At 62.4% G+C, this 19,643-nt stretch overlaps 1 protein-coding gene across 3 annotated transcripts; it reads right to left on the reverse strand.

Moving 5' to 3' along the window:
* Positions 1-581: 581 nt before the first annotated feature.
* Positions 582-18,876, reverse strand: SLC5A1 (solute carrier family 5 member 1). Of its 3 annotated transcripts, XM_044444414.1 has the most exons (12): positions 18,772-18,876; positions 15,853-15,958; positions 15,544-15,624; positions 14,610-14,830; positions 13,771-13,906; positions 13,524-13,631; positions 12,393-12,543; positions 11,018-11,186; positions 4,905-5,120; positions 4,715-4,804; positions 2,119-2,129; positions 582-1,502 (listed from the first exon to the last, which is right to left on the reverse strand). In XM_044444414.1, the coding sequence occupies exons 1-12, from the start codon at positions 18,865-18,867 to the stop codon at positions 1,277-1,279; spliced, it is 1,611 nt and encodes a 536-aa protein (XP_044300349.1). In that variant the 5' UTR covers positions 18,868-18,876; the 3' UTR covers positions 582-1,276. The 3 variants fall into 3 exon arrangements, with proteins under 3 accessions (XP_044300349.1, XP_044300347.1, XP_044300348.1); XM_044444412.1 differs by lacking the exon at positions 2,119-2,129 and having other exon boundaries at positions 582-1,488; positions 4,696-4,804; XM_044444413.1 differs by lacking the exon at positions 2,119-2,129 and having other exon boundaries at positions 582-1,477; positions 4,691-4,804.
* Positions 18,877-19,643: the final 767 nt, after the last annotated feature.

A 19,643-nucleotide genomic window follows, 5' to 3' on the forward strand; every position in this document is an offset into this window, starting at 1 on the left:
GGGACGGCCTCTGCTGCAGCGGGCGAGGAGAGCGGTGGGGAATCCACGCCTAACCCTCTCGGCCTCGCACCTGGCAACTCGGCGGGCCCCTGGAGCGGCTCGGCTTCTTCAGGGAACCAGCACGGCCACATCCTGCAGCGCTGCATTCGGTGAACTGTGCCTCGCCTCCGACACAGGCAGTTCTGTGCCTGCCTCCAAGTGCTTGGCCCTAAGGCATAGAAATGCAATAATAATAAGGCAGGGCTGGGCTCGTGTGGTCAGACCAGGGGGACTGCTGCAGCGCCTCCACCGTCGGGCAAGACAGAGCTCAGGTGCGTCTGAGGAGCTGGACTCGGGGGGCACAGGGGGTCCTTCCCCGCCAGGCCCATGGCCCTGCAGTTGTGCCATGCCGCCGTGCGCTTCCTCCCCTCGAAAGGCAGGTGCCCCCCAGCGGCGCCGGTCCCAGCGTGGGGCCAGCTTTTGCAGGGCAGCCCACCGTGGCTGTACACCTCCGGGCCTTTGCGCTCGGGGCACTGGGTCTGGCCTGCAGATTGCCCGCATGCACTATTTTCAGCACCACTGTTTTAAAAAACAGAGCTCATTTATTTCTGCACAATGATACAGTGAATTCATTGCACAAAGAGGGTTCTATGATGCCAGCTGTAGATGACTGTACCAGGAAAAGGTGTTGATCCTTCAAATAGTTTCAAGCTCATTCAGATTGTAGTGGTAATAAAAGTACAATTCAGACACCTGCAATTCCTATTTGACAACTGAAAACAATAAAAAATTTAGACTAGAAAATGGATGCTAAACTGTCAGTGTAAGAGGCAAAAGTAACTGGAAGGTTCTGCCTCAGATGAATAAAACCAGATTGATTCATACTATATCAAAGAGGAACAGACATTTATCAAGTCTACTTCACAAATCATATCACTTCTGAGAAACATTCTGGGGACAGGAGAGTGTCAGCAGCAGAAAAAACACCTCTTTACAAGCCACACATTAAAGAAGTGCATTCCAAAGCCCCGACCAGCAGCCAGCCGGCTCTGCCCATGCGAGGCAAGGCCAGATGGGGCAGGGGCCTCCCCGCACACCACGCCTTCTGATCGCCTGCGGGCTTCCTGGTCGCCCTGTCAATGAACTGATTTGATTGGACTGTCCACCAGCTTAATTGGCACACACAGGTTTCAAGTCTAATAAGGACATAACATACAAATCGTAGCTTTGCGAGGCAGTTTCCACAACATAGACCTTCACCTACGAAAGGAAAGCTCCTCGCGGGCCTCTGCAGGGTCTAGGCGAAAAAGCCGTGGCAGAAGACAGCCACGGCCAGCAAGATGATGGCGTTCATGTTGACCACACGCCTCCAGAAGGGGTCCTCGGTCGTGTCGCTCAGCTTCTGCTGCATGGCCTCCTCTTCCTCCTTGCTCAGCCGGGGGCCCCCCTGATCCAAGCCGCAGAACCAGTTGTAGACCTTCCTGCCACAGCCCACCTCCTCATCACGGGCTGCAACAGAAACCGTCGGTAAGGCCCCAGACGCACCCCCCGCGAGCCCGGAGCAGGCGCCTCGGCTCTCCCTTCCCCAGGGAGGGGTGGGAGCAGAGGGGAAAGCACCTTGCTCCCCTCTGGCCACACACAGGCCCTAGCGCAAGGGTGGGGCCCCGCACGCCCCATACACCCTCCCTGGGGCCTCCAAGGCACCCCCTCCCCTCTGCCCTCCTCACCCCCATGGTGCAGGGTGCTTTCCCGGCACCCAGGGTTCCCTCCAAGCCGGCTGAGCTGCCCCCAGCCAGGCTCCCCACAGGATCTCTGGCCACTCACGCAGCCCCGGGACATCCTCGGGGAAGGAGGGTCCCTGTCGAATAGTTTCACGTTCCAGCCACTGAGCAAAGGAGGGGGAGGGGAGGGGGCACCCACCACTTCTGTCTAGCAGAGGCCTCGAAGGGCAGCTGTAAGGCAGGACAGCCTGCGGGGGGTGAGGAGGGCAGGGCGAGTGGGGAAGGAGGGCTTGTGGAGGGGCAGTGGGAAGCCTGGGGGCTGGAAGACAGACGGGGTTGGCTGGGGAGGGCAGTGCCTCGCATGACCGAGTGGGTCGCCCTGCATGTGTGCATGCGAGAGGGAGGACTGAGCTGGGATTTGAGAGCATCCTGTTCAAAAGTGAGCTTCTCCTATGAGGAGCAGAGGAGGGGAAAGGGAAGGATGCTCAAGGGTGGAGGGAGGGAGAGCTTCCCATGCAGAATGCTTCTGTCAGTGCTGAAACCTGAGGATTCAGCGTGGTGCTTTAGTGTCCGGGCCTCAGCCCTACCCTGCCTGGTGCTCATCTTCCAAGCAAGATACTGTCAGCACACCTGTCCAGAACCTGAGAGTTCAGACCCCTTGGGTATGGAATGGGCTTCCACGGGAGGTGGCTGCAGCCTCATTGTGAGGGCATTCAAGGACAGGCTGGAAGTGCACATGGTGGGCATGTCATGAGTGGGGCTGACTGAGCCCGGGGGTCAGACTAGATAGCCCGGAAGACCCCTTCTGGCTCGCTCTGCTTCTGCGTTTCCAAATCGTTCAGTGCGGGTGCCCAAGGCAGCTTCTCCGATTTTGGCTGCACTGGAACCAATCCAAGAATAACCAAACCTTGCATAAGAAAATAAGCAATGGATGCCCTGTGCCCCCGAATTAAAGTTCCAGCAACCCTAAATAACGCTTAAGTGCTGAGTTACATATGTTCATTTACAAGTTTGATCCTGTTTAATCTTTTCATAAATGACACGGAAGAAGGGGTGAACAGTCTGCTGATCCAATTCGCAGACGACACTAAAACTGGAGCAGTGGCCACAACTGAGGAGCAGGTGATCCAGATTCAAAAAGACAGACTATGGAAGTGGGCAGGAGACAACAGGGTGGCGTTCAGTGTGGATAAGTGCAAGGTCTTGCAATTGGGGCATAGGAATAGGTGTCATAGGTACAGGTTAGGGGACAAGTGGCTGGAGAGCAGCACTTGTGAAAGGGACCTTGGGGTGCTGGTCGACTGCAGGCTGAACATGAGTCAGCCGTGTGATGCGGTGGTCAAGAGGGCGAACGCCACCCTTGGTTCCATAGCCAGAAGCGTGGCTTCTAGATCGAGAGAGGTATTACTACCACTCTATACGACTCTGGTGCACCCGCAACTGGAGTATCATGTTCAGTTTTGGGCCCCTCATTACAGAAAGGACATAGCCAGGTTAGAGTCAGTGCAATGTAGGGCCACAAGGTTGGTGGCTGGTTTGCAGGGGATGCCTTATGAGGTGAGACTGAGGGAACTGGGTCTCTTCAGCCTGGAGAAGAGGAGACTCAGAGGGGATCTGTTGGCAACATACAGGTATGTGAGGGGCTGTCACATGGAGATGGGTAGAGACCTGTTCTCCCCTGCAGAGGAAGGCAGGACGCGCTCCAATGGAGCAAAGCTCAGGGAGCCAAGGTTCCATTTGGATGCCAGGAAGCACTTCCTGACACTCAGGACCCCGAGGGTGTGGAATGGGCTTCCACGGGAGGTCGTTGAGGCCCCATTGGTGCGGGTGTTCAAGGATAGGCTGGACGTCCACATGGTGGGCATGTCGTGAGCGGAGCCGGCTGGTGCCGGAGGTCAGACTAGATGGACCGGGAGACCCCTTCTGACTCGCTCTGTTTCTATGAAACTAAATTCAAGGTTCAACATGATATTCTTTTGAGCAATATATTGCACATTAGACTTTGTAGTCTGGTGCTCATGATCTTTGATCTTTTCAGCAAAAACCAAAAACCTTGCTGCTCCTTACTTGGCTAGCAGTGCATAGAAACATAGAAATTTAGCAAATCAGAAGGGGCCTACAGAGCCATCCAGTCTGACCCGCTGCATGTTTGAGGCTGGTCTGAGCTCAGGGCAGGATGATGGAAGAGGTACTCTGGACTGTCTCACTCATGGCGGTACAGAGAGCTGGTTCTGCCTCTGTCCGTGGCTGCCTGAAGCCGAGCTTGGCACACAGAACCTTTTGGACCGGGCAGTAGTCAAGTGGGCCAAGCAGGACGTGTGGAGGGAGCGTGACACGGGGGGGGGGGGGGGGGGGGGGGGGGGGGGGGGGTGCCAAGGAACAGTCTTCCAGCCATGGAGCTACAGAATACGATGCAGCCCGATGCTCCGTTTGCGGCGCAGGGACATTTAAGCCCAGGCCTTGCGCAACGGGAAGAACGCTCTTCCAGGGACTGGCGCGAGGAGGGCCCTGGGAACCAGCAAGCCACCCCGGCGCTGCCTGCAAAGGTCCTTCTGGCGGGCAGAGCACCGCCAACTCAATTTCAGTCTGCAGAGGAGGAGCACGAAGGGGCAGGGGGAGAAAGGCAAGAGGCCCCCAGGCGTCGCCAAAAGCAGCGTGCCCCCGGGAGGGGCACAGGCGCTCCGCGCGTGCCACAGCGCCGGCCTCTTCCCGCTTCCCTGCCCGTCCCGCGCGGCACTGGACCCCCTCGCCGCCTTTCCCGCGTCGGCGCCCGCCCCCTGACGGAGAGCCCATCCCGCCTTCCTTTCTTTCCCTCCGGGCCTGCGCGGCCCCGGCAGTCGCTCCCAGCACTGCTTCCGCCGGGGAAGGCGACCCCCCGCCCCGCCCCCTCCCCAGCCCCGGGTGCCTGGCCTGGCACTCCCTCCCGCCCCGCGGCCAGGCTGCAGCCCCGCAAGGGGCACTGGCGCTGTGCTGAAGGCGGCCAGGCTTGCCTTACCGGGCTCCTCTTGGCAGGCCTCCTCTTCCTTCGGCAGCTCAGCCTCCCCAGCATCCAGATCGACTCGCTCCTCTGTGCTGTTGCGCAGCGTCCAGCAGAGGCGGTAGAGCTGCCGCGACCCAAAACGAAAGGAGGGTTGATGTGCCGAGGGCCTCCAGGGCCAAGAAGGGGCAGGGATCCCAGGTCCGGGGGGGAGGAGGGGCACTTACGTGCACATCATCGATGGGCTTAGTCAGGAATGAGACGGACAAAATTGTAACGACGCAGACTGTAAATAGGATGATGGCAAAGTACAGGTAGTGAACTTTGCAGATGATATCCGGGCAGTTGCTGGGCTTCACACAGCTGCCCGTCCCATAGGCGAACTCCGTTATCATCCGGGAGAGCCCAACCGCCAGCCCGACAACCAGGCCCCAGAAGGCCCCCTGTGGAGGAAGCACAGCGCGCTCAGGCATCCGGCTGCCCAGTGCTTCTTCCGCGGCAGCTCGGGCGCCTTCTCCAGGGCTTGCTCAGTTCAGCCAGTGCATGAGAGCTCGTCCCACAGGGAATGGCAAGCATCCTGCACGCACAGCCTGCATGCAAAGGGGAGAGGTCACTCTCCCCTGGGGTGTCCAAAGTACCTTCCCGGAGCTGCTTCAGCGCAAAACCCCTTCCTGGCTCACACACGTGCTGCAAAACCTGGGCCCTCTTAACACGCTACCTGCCACGACAGCCACGCGGCCCCTCCAGGGCAGAGGTGACCGACTCCTGCCTCCGAGCGCCACCGCTGGCAGCAGGGGAGCGGTGCCAGTGTGTGCCCTGTGGGTTTCCCTTTGGGGCACCTGGCTCCTCCCAGAGGGAACAGATCCCCATGATGAGCACCCCCAGCAGCTTCTCATAAAGGTTTAGAGCAGGGGTCTCAAACTCAACTTACCTGGGGGCCGCTGGAAGTAGAGTCTGAGTGAGGCTGGGCCGCATCAAGTATTCCACCACCGCGGTGGTGGTGGGCCACTCATCCCACGGCCGGCCCAGGTGCCATCGGCACTTTGAAGGCTGCAGGGCCCCTCCCCCGTGCCCCGCCGGCCTGGCAATTGGCCCGCGGGCCACAAGTTTGAGACCCCTGGTTTAGAGGCAGGAGGAATTGCAGGAAAAGCACTGAAAATGGCCTTCTGGGTAAGAAAAGAGCCGAGTATCGCCAGGAGCCCCGATCCCACGCATGCGAGTCATTTCATCCTTGATGCATGTTGCAGAAAGGCAGCAGCGGTCTTTCTCCATGGATCTGGCTGGTGCAGCCCCGACTCACGCCGGCAAGTGCCGCTGGACAGCACTTGGGAGTGCCCCACTCCCAGCGCTCCGCCTCGTGGCCCTGCCTTTGCACGGAAGCGGCTCTCCTCCCCAGCCTTCCAAGGAGATCAGGACAAAGGCTTTCTGATGCAATACTAAATGGAACTAAAACTAAACTAAAACCTAAAACCCAGCCTTTATTACACTAAAGCCAGGCTGGCTTTGTATAGCAATGGAACAGTATTGCAGAAGTCAGTAACAAAGCTAGAACACTTTGCCAGCCATCGGTACAAACAGCTCAACTGATCCAGGACTGAACACCCCTCCCCTTCAGGAGGGACCACGCTGCTTGTGCCATCCCTGGTAACAACTGCCACGACTCTCTTCCCAGTGCCACCAGGCTGGACTAAAGATGTGAAGCCTGCCCCACAGTCCCCCCACTTGCTCGCTAGACTGACCCACCAGGGGAACCCGCCTGATTCTCAGCCACAGCCCGACTCATCGCAGGCCCACTAGCCCTGGCAACTCAGCACTGGGCTCCACCCCCTCCTCCTCTTCTTCCATGATGATCCCAAGATCTTTGACGGCCATATTCTAGGCGGGGCGGACCCTTTTTGCCCCAACCCCTGCCAGACAAGGAGTCACCTTAATTTGGCAAAGTGGAAGAGGCCGCTGAAGGCCCTTTGTGGCGCCCCTTCTTCCCACCGAGGCCAGTGAGTGGGGCCGCGGCCGAAGTGCTGGCCAGACCATCCCCACCAGGAGTTCGGCTTGGCTTCCCGGCACTGGCCACTCTTGCTGTGGCGCATCAGCCCAATGTTTGCCAGAAGGGCCTTCTCAGAGAGCTGCCTTCCGGGCTGGCTCCATCACCATTTTGACCAACTGAGGCCCTCGGGGTCGAGCACGGGACAGGCCCCGAGCCACAGGCATGGCAGAGCCGCTGCTGCCACAAAGCCACAAACTGCCCCTTGGCAAGGTCGCCTCAACATGGAACTGGGAAGGCGCCCTTCCCTCCGCCACCCTCGGCGGAGCTCTGCACATCCCATTCATACATCCAAGCCTCCCCCAGGCTTAAAACCTGAGCAACAAGCGATTCCTTTTGAACTGAACTGGCCCCCAGTGCACAAGATCCCCAGGCTGAGGTGGAATTGGCAGGGTGCTGCAGGGACTGCAGCTCAGGAGCGGACAGGACAACCCCGGTGGAAGAGGGGCCAGGGACTCCGCGACTCACCACCCTTCACCTCCTTGGGCAAATCCCACCCCCAGCACCAAGTCTGCAGGAAAGGGGGTCACCCGGCACACCTTGCTCTGCTCAAGTGGAGGGAGGGGCTCCCGTGAGCTGTGGGGCGTGCGCCATGCGAGCCGTCCTGCTTGGGTCCCTCCCTGCCCTTCAGCTGGGGCAAGACAGGAGCACTCCAGGAAGAGGGAGGAGGCAGCCGCAGAATCGGGAATGCGAGGTTTAAGGTGGGAGGCGAGTGCAGCAGAAGGCGCCGGTTTCCATGGAAGAGAAAGCGTTCTGGTCCAGGGCTCCTGGCTGAGCACCCCAGGGGAAGCTGCCGCAGCTGCTCCAGGGCCTCCGGGACACCAGCAGCCAGGCTCCCGGGGAGCAAGTGGCCAGGGAGAGCAAGCACAAGTACGGCGGCGAAGTTCGGCAGGGAGGGTCAAGCGGGAGGTCCCTAACTTTTTCCCCAACTTTTTAAAAGCCTGTTCACATTTTTCATTTTACCTCTTTTTCCCCCTGAATTTCTCCCTACTTCGTAATCTTCCTTGTAACACACTCGCGTTTAATGGTAGGACTCTGTTGTTAACTTTCCAGGAAGCCAGGGAGAGCACGGGTTGCTACAAGAGACCCAGCAAGTTAGAATCAAAAAGGCAGCAGAAAGAACGGACCGAGAAGGCTCCGCCGTGGTGGCGGCCTGCAATGCCTGGGCAATGTTTGTTTTCTTGCCAGCGGTCAACATGGCCCACACATGCAACAAGTGCAGGAAAAGGTGACAGCATTAGAGCAGCGAGTTTCCATCCTCAAGGCAATAAAAGGTTAAGAATTTTAGAAACAGAGCGAGTCAGAAGGGACCTCCCGGGCCATCTAGTCTGACCCCTGGCTGGAGAGAGTAGTGGAATTGGAACAGCAAAGAGTAGTACAGAAGCTAGAAGTGCAACTGAACGCTGAGAATGAGGAACGTGAAGAAAAGGGAAATGAGAAGGAAACTCCCTGGAAAAGGATGACAGGTGCAGAAGAACTGGAAGAATTAAAAGACACTGGACTAGTGGAACTATGGAACCACTTTCAGTTACTCAGGGATGAGACTGGAGGGCAGCCTGCAGTGGAAGAACTGCAAGTCGCCCCGTGCAGCACCGAACAAGGGGCTGAAGGTCAGCCGAGTGGTGGCAACGATGCCAAGGCTTGCAAGAACATGAGATGGAAGCATGCATGAGATGGAAGCATGTTTGTCGTGAAGATCCATGGTCCTGTCAGGTATGCTTTCCCCCGGAGGACAGCTTAGTAATACAATTGAAAGATTGCCAAGGCTCATACAGCCCACTGACACGTATCCCTTCCTTTTTATACATGCGGGGGAAAATGACACTGTCAGCGGAGCTCTGAGGAAACCGCATCAGACTTCGAAGCTTGAGGGAGGAAAGTCAAGAACCTTGGGGCCCAGATAGTCTTCTCTTCAACCCTTCCAGTCTGAAGAAGTGGAAAGGGCAGGGAAAGAAAAATACTGCAGGTGAATGCCTGGCTGTGAAGCTGCTGGTGGACTCTGGGACCACGGGCTGCACTTCCGGGAAGACGGACTGCTGGCGAGGGATGGGTTGCACCGTGCAAGGACCGGCGAGAAGGGGCTTGGCCACAGCAGGAGAAATGTATCTGGAGGGCTTTGACCTGACTTCCGCCGGGAGGGAGAAGCACAGTAAAGAGTGCAAGTACCGAGAAGAAGCGGAAACAGAACCACCTGCAGGCCAGTTTGGATATGAACAGGGTGTGCTCTTGAGCAGAGGGGCAGGGGCTGCTGGCATTTGAGACTTAGCAGGGATGAGGAGGCCAACCTCACATGCACGAGTGGAACTGGAGTGGGGGAACTGGAAGGAGTTAGCCCCCCCCAGCTGTGACCACCAGGGAACTTCATGCAGTTATCGACATGAGCACGGGGGTGACGTGGGCCATCTTTCTCCTGATCCTGGAAGATCCTTAGGCTGGGGGAAAACATCCCCTTCCTGGGCCAGGTTCTCAAGTGGGTGGAGGCCAACAGCTCCAGCCACTCTCAGATGACACTGGTTACTGGGATCCATTTCAGGCAGCCTCAGGCCTGGTCTTGACACAGGAGCCGCTCTGGTCGGGGAGAGGCGGGGAGAGTGCGGCACGACTGATGTTCCTGCAGCAGCTTCAGTACCGTCGACCAGTCTCCTTCTGGGCTGGGCTTGCACTGGGCCTGCTCCTACTTGGATGGCCAGCCCCACAAGATGGAGCTTGCGGAATGTCGCTCGGCCCCCTGGATTCCGCAGCACGGCGTCCGCAGGGGTCCGTTGTGCCCTCCATGCTGATAACATCTACCTGAGACCACTGAGGGGACTCGGAATGTGTCGTTATGCTGATGACACACAGCTCTATTTCCCCTTTCATCCCCATTCAACGAGGCTGTGGAAGTGTCTGACTGCAGCAACAGGCTGGATGAGGGCGAATCAAATGAGCCCCAAGCAGAAGCTCTCTGGACCGGATGCAAGGGGGCCACGCTCCTCTGGGCAGGGCTGCACTCCCACTACAAGAGCAGGTTCGGGGCTTGGGGCCATCTTGCCACTTGAGGCTCAGGTGGCCCCCGTGCCTTGGAACAGCTTCTCCTGGCGGTCCAGCTGCACCCAAACCTCGGTGGGGATAGCCTGGCTTCAGTAACCTACAGGCTGGCAGCTTCCATGTTGAACTACTGCCCTGCTCTGTGGGGCTGCCCTGGGAGGCTGTTCAGAAGCTTCAGCCAGTGCAAACTGCAGCAGCCACATTCCCCAGCCGAGCCAAAGACGCACGCACACCCTTCTGTCCTGCTTGCAGTGACTTCCTGGGCACCTGTGCCCAAGTCACGCCGCTGCTTTTAACGTCTAATGCCTCACAGGGCCTGGGAGCAGATGCCTGGCCGGATGCCCAAGGGTGCTGTGCTCATGGATCCTCCTGTCGAAAGGGGGGACTTGCCTGCAGACACTGCTGCATCGACTGAGGACCCACGGGAAGCCGCGAAGCAAAGCTCGCACGCCTTTTGCCCTGGACGTGTGGTCCACTGGCCTGCCACTCGCCTCTGCATGGAGAGCTCAGCACCGCACAACGTTTGCCCCACCTGCGCGCCCAGGGGCTCTCTCCCGTTCGGCTGCCGAGTGCGGGGGGCTGGAGGCTTCTGCTCCCTGGCCACTGCCAAAGCGGCCCTCTCTGTGCAGGCTGTGTGTTTGTGGGGAGGGGGATATTCTAGAGAAAGCCCTTCAGGGAGCAAAGCACCCCAGCTGCTCTGAGCAGCAGCCACGCCAGAGGCCCAGGGGAACAGGCTCAAGGAGGGCTGCGGCCCAGTCCTCCCCTCCGGCCACACTCCCCCTTGCGGCACTCTTCCTCAGGCCCACCCCCCGCTGGGCGGCACCCCTGGCCAGGGCGGGATGGTGCAGAGAGGCTCCCGGGCAGGCAGCTGACACACCGCCCCGCCAGCCCCTCCGCTGACCTGCCTCGCCCTTCACTCAGCTCCCGGCTGCAGGAGGGGGCCGCCCGAGCGCCCGCGGAGCCCGGGGAGGGCTCCCAGCAGCTGCCGGAGGAACTGGCTTCCCCAGCGCTCGTGTGGAAAGGGCTGGGACGCGCACCGTGCTCGAGCCCTGCCTCAGCCACCCCCCCGGTGGCAGCCCATGGGCAGGCGGCCTGGCAGCGCACGGCCCTTCTGAGCTGCAGCCGCCTCCTCCAGCAATGTTCCCGTCCGTGCACCCCAGGTGGGCACCCCCTTCTGCTGGGGCCCACCTGGCCTCTCCCTCCCCGACGTGAGAGCCGGTCTGCTCAGGCCCAGGTGGCGGAGAGGGGCTACCTGCACCACACCAGACTTACTTGTTCATTGACCCGCTTGCAGAAAATGGCAAGGAAAAAGACGGCTGCGATGGGCGGGCCGAGATAGCTGGTGATGGACTGGATGTAGTCAAAAAGCTGCCCACTTTGGGCTGACTGCACTATAGGAACCCAGGCAATACTGACACCAATGAGAACCAGCATGAAGAGCCTGCAGACAGGACCAAAGCGTGAGCAGGACAGTGCTCGCCGCGGCTCCTTTCCGTGCCGGTGTGCAGGAATCCCACCGAGGCCGCGCCAGGGCCCGCTGGTTCGCCGCCTCCTCGAACGGGGCAGGGGGCAGTGACCACAGGGCAAGCGGACTGCGCAGACCTACCACCTGCATCCGTTCAAATCACGTCCCTGATGCAGAAATGCATGGACAACCCCCTGCTTTCGCCAACAGTGTGGTCAGCTCGCTGGCACAGCCGTCGTGTGTGGCCAGGAGCCACGCACGGAGAGAGGGTATTACTTTTCAAAAGGGGATAAGTGCAGAGAGTGACTGGGCAGGTGGCAGATGTTGGCATCTGGACAAGATGCACGTGCAATTGTCCAAGGGCCCGGCAGGGGGCGCTGTAGCGCCGCAGCTCCCATGTGGGGAAGAAAGGGGCAGCTGGCCCGCCCAAGGGAGCGGCGGGAGGGAAAGTGGGCGGCCCAAGGCGGTGGGAGAGCCCGCCTGCTGGACACGAGGGGCAAGCCCCAAATCTGGCATTTGCACCACTTTTCAGGGGACCCCAGCCATGGAGAGGAGAGCAACCAGGGCCCTCCGCAATTTTGGTCTGCAGCTCCCACGATCCTTCACCATGGCCCTGCTGGCCACCGCTGAAGGAAGCTGCAGGCCCACCCTGCCCATGGGCCAACGGTCCCCCCCCGCAATGAAACGGGGGGCATCAAACCATACTTGTCCTGCCTGCTGCCCCTGCAGGAAAGACCACTGCCCCCAGCAGAGTCCCACTGGCCCCGCCTTGGGCCGTGGGGCAGGCAGCAGCAAGTGGGGCTCCTGGCGCCACGCGGGGGCTCTTGGGCTGAGGGCACGCAGCAGGAGAGGCGCCAGCGCAGAAGGGCAAGCATCCGGGGGCAGGCTGAGCATCCTCCGGGGGGCGCCAGAGCAGCCCCTTCTCCCAGCCGGGGCTCTCCAGAGAGCTGGCACTGCAGCAGGGGCAAAAGGAAGGGCAGGGGCGGCGAGGGGGGCAGGCAAGTCCCAGCAGGGGCTGCCGGTGAGGCGGGAGCCGGCGGCCTGCGTGCAGGGGGCATCCAAGGTGCGTGATGCGGGGCACGGCACGCCACAGGGAAAGCCGGCAAAGCCGCGGCAGGACGGGCAGGCGGGAGGCGGGAGGCCCTCGAGCGGCCGGGAGCCCGGTGGCTGCCTGAGTGGTACCTGCCAATGATCATGAGCTCCCGTTCCTTCGCTTTCGTGCGGATCTTGGTGTAGATGTCCATCGTGAAGAGGGTGCTGGCACTATTGAAGATGGAGGTGAGCGAGCTCATCAGGGAGGCCAGCATCACCGAGAGCATCAGACCTCGCAGCCCTGGAACGCAGGCGAGGGAGACACGAGGCAGCTGTGAGCCCCGCGGGCCGGGGAGTGCGGGCCCTCTGCACTGCGGGGGCTGGCCGCTGTCACAGCCAGGGAAGGCCTGAGGCTGGATGGAGCCCGGGGCCGCCCGGTGCCCATGCAGCAGCCCAGCAAAGACCCCACTAGGAAGCCCCCCAGCAGGCAGGGGGGCATGGCAACCCTCCCCCAGGGGCCTCCCAGTGGGCTTGGCCCAGGCCGCTGCACTGCTCAGCATCCGGTGGGGCCACCCCATGCCCAGCTGTGGCTCCAGGGACGCCGAAACAACCACAGCCGTTGCCCTCAGCCGGCTGCTCCTTCCACCCCTCTAAAGGTGCGCCGGTTCGGCTCCCTGCACCATGTGCCGGCCACAGGACTGGTCGCACGCCTCGCAGAAGGGCCCCAGGGGTCTTCCAACCCACCCTCACAGGCAGGAAGGGCGGCAGAGAAGACGGGCCCCTCCAAGGGCAGGGCTGCTGGAGCGCGGAGTGCGGTGCCCACTCCCCGGAATCCCCACCAGCCGCTGCTCAGCACGGCCTTTGCACACGAGGCGAGACGGCAGCTGCAGGGATACCTCCCCCCCCGTGGCCCTGCAGCCTCCCCCTGCCCACCTCGGTGGTCCAGCCCCAGAGCCCGGGGCAAACAGACTGCGAGACAGCGAGCACCACTGGGCACCAGCTCCCGGATTACATTTCAGACTGAAACTGCAGAGAGACGCGAAGGGAGGCTGCCCTTGCCCGCCAAGAGGCTCCTCGCCTTTTCCGCTCTCGGCGAAAGCACTGAGTTGTCTGGACTGCGGGGGGACTTAGTCCCCAGCAATGCAAACGCCACTGGCCAGGCCAGGCCTCACCCAGCAGCCAATGTCCCTCCGCCCCACTGCCCCGGAGGGTGCTTTGCTCCTCGGTCTCTCCTCCCGCCCCAGGCCGCCACTCCTGCCACCGGCCCGGCCGGAGCCTCACCGTCCGGCATGAGCCTCACCACCAGCGTTGGGTAGGCGATGTTGGAGCAGCCCACGGGCGTCCCGCACGCTCGCATGCACTCCTCGGGCAGAACGCAGGCGACGTCGTCTGAGGGCGAGAAGAGCTCAGCCACGGCCCACACAGCCTCGCCGAGACGGCGCACCTGGGCCGGGAGCCAGGCCCACGTGGGCCGGGCCAGGGAACGCGCAGTGCCTCCCCCCGCAGGTGGGAGCCGGCCAGGGCCCACCTGTGTACAGGACCCGGCTGATCATGCCCGGCATCACCATCAGGAACATGGGCAGCAGCTTCAGGTAGCCGCACAAGATGCAGCCGGCCTTGACGTGCGACATGTTCTTCCCCGAGAGGCAGCGCTGCACGATGACCTGCGCAGAAGCAGCGGTGAGGCCCAGAGTGAGGCGCCCTGGAAAGGGGGCCCGGCCCGGCCCGGCCCGGCCCAACACAGCGAGGCGAGGCGAGGCGAGGCGAGGCGAGGCGAGGCGAGGCGAGGCGAGGCGCGGCAGCTGACCCAACAGGTGGGGCTGGGAAGCACCGCCTGCTCGGCCCCCTCCGGAAACATCCTTGGGAGATGGGTCAGTTGGCTGCTCTGAGGAGAGTCCCTTCCCCACCGTGCGCAGCACGGCCCACTTCTTGGGTCATCACAAACCCCTGTGCTGCGGGGGGCCTGCGCATAGCGTGGCACTTCACCCGTGGTGCAGGCGGGCTTGGCACCCTGGAGTGACCTCTGCGGCTGGGGCACTGGCAGGCCGTCAGCCAGTCAGACCGCAGCGGGAGCAGGGGGGCCTCCTGCATCCAGCACCCCGGGCATCACCAGCTTCTGAAGCCGGGTTGTGGGACCACTGCCCCTGGGTGCCAGCATTCCAGAGTGTAGTCCCCTCCAAGCTGCAGTCCCCGGAGCTGCTGGCTGCTGGGAACTGCGGTCCAGCTCAGCCGGAGTGCAGCAGCTTGGGGAAGGCGGCAGGGCGGTGCGGCAGGGAGGACGCTGGCGAGCAGGCGGTGTGCCGGGGACTGGGACCAGATTGCCCCGCACCACCGCGGGCAGCGCTTGGGAGGCCACGGATGTGCTACCTGGTCCGTGCACCAGTACCACAAGGCCAGGATGGTCAAGCCGAAGATGAGGCCCGGCCAGGGCAGGTCGCCGCTGATGGGATCGCGGAAAATCTGGAAGGCGTCCGGGCGGGGGCTGTAGCACTGCTCGGGGACGGCCACACTTCCATTGGAGACGAGCGACGGGATCGCTTTCATGTATTTGTCCATCAGCTCTTCGTATCCCCCTACTTCCTTGAACGCTGGGGAAAGCGACACAGCCAGTCAGGGGAAGGCCATGGGGCTCTGCGGGGTGAAGCCTCGGCACCCCCCCATTAGCGCTGCAAGCCCAACGTGCAGGTGCACCCAGAACGGTTTGGAAGCTGCGCCCAGGCACCCACGTGGCCCGTCCACATAACGGAGCTGTGCCTGCGTTGCCTCCGTGAAGGAGCACAGCTGCGGATCCGGCATCCATAGAACCTTAGCGTTAACAAGAGGAGGACTCTTCCAGGCCTCGTGAGCAGGCCACAGGTGCAAGCTTGCGGTGTTGCGGCCTGGCTGGTCCTGCTGTGTGCATCCCGGAAATAATCCTTATCGCAGGGCAGCGGGGACAGGATGCATCTCATTCAGTGGGGCTTGCCCTGGGCACTCCCCCTCCTCTCGCCGAGGGGCACCCAGCCACCCTCCCTCTGCCTCCGCCTGGGACTCGCAGCGCCGAATCCTGTGCCCTGCCTGACAGGCCTCTCGCGCGGAGCGTGAACAAGGTGAGGCCACGGGCCAGGCCCCACGCATGGCAAAGCCCGGCCTGTGCCTGCCGCTGGGCGCGGTGGAGGGGCCCGGCCTCCCTGTTGGGGGCACCCGGCACGGGGCTCCCGGGCAGACCGCGCCCGGCCTAAGGCAGCTCCGCGGGGAGGAGACGGCCGGGGCGCTGGGCCAGCAGGCAGCCGCCCACCGCTTCCCTGGGGCCAGCACGTACCGAATACGGCCAGAATGATCGATCCCAGCAGCATGATGAAGGTCTGCAAGGTGTCGGTGTAGATGACGGCCGCAAGTCCTCCTGGGGGGCAGAGGGCGGAAAAGCAACGCGGCGGCGTGAGCCCCGGCCTGCTTCCGGGGGGGGGAGCCGCTCCCAACCGCCCCACAGCCCGTTCTTGCTCGGAGGACGCCCCCGCCACTCCGGGGCTGCCCCGCGCGGGCGGGGGGGGCGCGCTGGAACCGGCCGCGCTTCCCGGAGTTCGGCGCAGGCACGCGGGGGAAGGCCTGTCCGCGGAAGCCGGGCGCTCACCTGTGATGGTGTAAAGCGCCGTGATGACAAGCAACAGGATTATAGCCACGTAAATATTCAGCCCCATGGCAAGCTGGATAAAAATGGCTCCAGAAAATATATCTGCCTAAAGCCGGGAAAAAGAATGGGCGCTCTCAGCAGCTGGCGGGGAAGGCGGTCGGCCCCAGCGGGGAGGCGCCGGCTGGCCCGCGAGCGCGCCTCCGAGGTTTGGCGGGAAGGCCGGCGTCCCGCGCGCCGCGGGCCGCCCTCCCAGGCGGCCTCCTGCCCGGCAGCGCCTCCTCCGCGCCGTGGAAGGGAGTCCCGGCGCTCGGCAGGGCAGCTCCCGGCTGCAAAGAAAGCAGCGGAAGGAGGCGGAGCAGCTCGGCAGCCGCGGGCCGAAGCTCAAGCCAGAACGGCGGCCCGGCCGCACGGGCGCCCGCGGGCGAGGGGACGGAGGCAGGCCGGGGTCCCGGGGGGCGGCCGTCCCTTTAGCGTCCCAGGCAGGGCAGGGCAGCGCAGCGCAGCGCAGCGCTGCGGAAGGCAAGGGAAAGGGGAGAAGCTGACGCTTGACGACAAGTCGGCAACCGTGGGAGCCAAGCTTGCGATTGTCAAGTGTTATAAGGGCGCGCGAGAGAAGCTGGCAAAGTGCAGAAGGGAAGGAGTATGCTGAGATAAATCGCATAAGGACTGGTCAAAGTGCATTCAGAAGAGGGGGGGATTTGCGAGTGAGGCGTGCCTGTGAAGGGGAAGAGTGCGATGCCTCAGTCAGAAGTGATTAAGGTACCCTGTTTTATCCAGTGAGGAGATACGTTGCAGAATATCTTGAAACCCGCGCGCTTATTGTGCAAATAAAGTTGGATTTCGTGTATTGTTAACTCCTGAGCCATAGGCTGTTTCATCCTCGGGAGTACATGCCCTGCAGCTTCAGCACAATACTGTGGGAGAGGCTAAGTGAAAAGAAAGGCAAGGAGAGCTCCTTGGCAGCCGTGCGTGCAGGGACCATGGAGGAAGAGGAGGGACAGAAGGAACGGGGGGGGGAGTCAAGACAAAAAAGGCAGGCTGGCCTTTGCAAAGGGGCCAGATCTTGGGCAGAGAAGCTGCAAGTGGCATTCGAGGGGGGGCCGTGTGCAGAGAGGGAGGAAGGGGGGGCAGGAGCAGTCCCCTGGGGACCCCAGAGAGCAAGGGAGAGCCCGCAAGAGCGCTCCCCAGCAGAATCCGTGGTGCGGGTGTCCTCTCCCCCGGCGCCCTGGGCAGTGTGCCAAAGAGGGCCCTCGCCTGGTGGTCAGCCATGGAGCGGGCTGCTCTCACGGCCAGCAGGAGCGGCCACGTGCCACGGGAGTGCCCTGGATTCGAGCACGGGGCTGCAAGCACCGGCTGCCCAGGCGGAGGTCAGCCACCCCCTGCACTGCCAGGGCGAAGTGAAAGGGGTGCACAAAGGCCTGGAGGGGCTCCAGCAGGAAATGAGCCCGGGCAGCCCCCCCCCCTCCTCTGCTCCAGCCACCAGGCAGCCCTCTCTGGCCACCCTTCTGCACCAGGTGCTGGCCTGAAGGGGGTTCCTGGTACTGCCAAGCCAGAGGCCCCGAGCAGCTGCTCCCGCTTCCCCCCGAACCGCTTTCTGCGGTGAAGGCAGGCTCAGCAGCTGCTCTTGTCTGGATGCACGTGGCTTGGAAGGCAGCCGCAAACTGGTTCAGAGACAGAAAGTGCCTCTGTGGATGCAGCGAGGAACGGGCCAAAGACGTCTTGCTCGGAAGTGGCCTTGCCCAGCCACACAGGGCAGCACTTCCGGGCGGCTGCCCCCGCCCCCGGGCTCTTCTCCCCACAGCACATTACGTCCGATTGCTCATCAAGGGTTGTTTTATGGCCCGCACGAAAGCCCTGCCCCTCCTGCCAGGCTCGGCAGACATGATCCAGCGGCTGGTGCTGCCAAAGCGGGAGGGAGCGGCCTGTGGGGAGCAGGAGGGGTCCAGGCGCCCCAGTCAGTGCTTAATCAGTAACCCTGATGGAGCTGGGTTATTGCAGGGCGGGGGAGGAGAGGGCAAAAGGCCAGGCCCTTTAAGTTAATTTGTACAATTATCTCTCCACTGCTGCACATGAGGGCAAAGAGTAGCCTCCCGTGGCAACCGAAGGAAAGCACCTCGCCAGGCCCGCAAAGCCCAGGGGCTGTGCAAAGGCTGGGCGATGCCCCCCGCAGCTGCCCCCCACAGCGCCGGCCAGGCGGGAGGAGCCCCTTGACTGAGCCCCCAAGCGGCGGCTCGCCACCGCCACTGCGTCCAGGCCCCCACCCCACCTTGGCTCCCAGCACAGCAAAGGCCTGGGAGTTCCGGTAAGGTGGGGGATGCCGCCATGCCGCAAGGGAGGGGGCGCCCAGCAGGGAGGCAGGTGTGGGGAGCACCCTCCACGCCGCTGCGCGAAAAGTGGCAAATGGCTCAGAATGACAGAAGAGCCGAGTTGGAAGGAGCCAAGAAGGCCGTCGGGTCCAGCGCCCTGCTGGTGCAGGACACCAGTTCCCCATCCGAACGGCCCTGTGATCTGCATTTGCCAGTTCACAGGTTATGCCAGAAAGTGGTTTCTGCCAAATAGAGGTCCCCCTTTTTGGTGGGAGAGGGCACGCCATTTGGTATCTACAGCTCAGGAGCCAAAATGCCTTGGGCTAGCTGAAAAAAGGGCCCAGCCTCTTCCAGAAGGGCCACCACCTCTGAATAGCGCCAGAGGGAAGCCCAGCTGACCTCGTAGTCTCTGAGTATTTGCAAGGAGCCGTGCAGCGGGCAGAGGTGGTGTTGGATTGAACCCTCTGCCTCAGAAAGCCTTTCCCAGAGCAGCAGTGGGGCAGGAGCCTATAGCGAGGCAGGTGGGGGGCGGGGGAGATCCAGGCCGCTCCTCCCTCACCCTCTCGCCATGCCGCACACGCAAGAGGAGGCTCGGGCAAGCTGCTCAACTCACCGAGATCTTGGTGAAGATGTAAAGGCACAGGGACAGGACTGAGAGGTAGACCTGAATCCTCTTCCCGCCAAACCGCTTCCGGAGGTACTCTGGCATGGTCACCACCTGCGGAGGGAGAGGGTGCGCGTGCTGCTGGGAGAGCAACGCCAAAAGGCTGCTCGGGGGAGGCGGCACCCGGAAGGGGCAGGAACCCTCCGCGTGCGGGTGGGGGGCTGGAGCCGGGGGCACGAGGGCCTTACCGGGGACTCGTGGATGAGCCCACCAGGCACGGCTTGCCATGGGCACCCACCATGGCGACCCTTCAGAGGCCCCGGTCCTGAAATCTAGGGGAGCCTTCGAGCAAATCGCCCTCCTCCCCACTTTTCCCCAGCGACGCTGGAGCGTCTGCCCATCCGCAGAGAGGCGGGTGGGCCGCCGACATGGAGTGGCCAGAAAAGGGCCCCCAGGCAGCCACCTGCCTCGCCGCGCAGCTCCTCGGTGAGCGTCCACAGGCTCGGGGGTGGCGGCAGCCAGCGCGACCACCGCCCACGCAGAGGACATGTGGCACAAGAGGCACCGGCCGGGCCCGAGGAAGCCGCTCTCGTACTTACCCCGGCTTTGATGTAGATGGGCACGAACATCCAGCCGAGAACCACCACCAGCACCAGGGCCTGTGAGCAAAGGAAGGCAGACCCAGACCGTCGCCTTTCCTCCTGAGGCGGCGCATCCGTCGGGACACTGCGCCCCCTCCCTGCCAGCAGCGACCGACCGGGGCTTGAGCCAGCGAACCTGCAGAGCGGCCCCAGCTGTCCCCAGCCGGCTGGCCAGTGCTGACACAGGCTGTGGCGGCCCGCGGGGGAAGCAGCCGGGGCTTGGACATGCCCCCGCCCCGG

This window comes from Varanus komodoensis, unplaced genomic scaffold, assembly GCF_004798865.1.
Source record: "Varanus komodoensis strain SLA01 unplaced genomic scaffold, ASM479886v1 scaffold44_3, whole genome shotgun sequence".
NCBI lineage: Eukaryota > Metazoa > Chordata > Lepidosauria > Squamata > Varanidae > Varanus > Varanus komodoensis.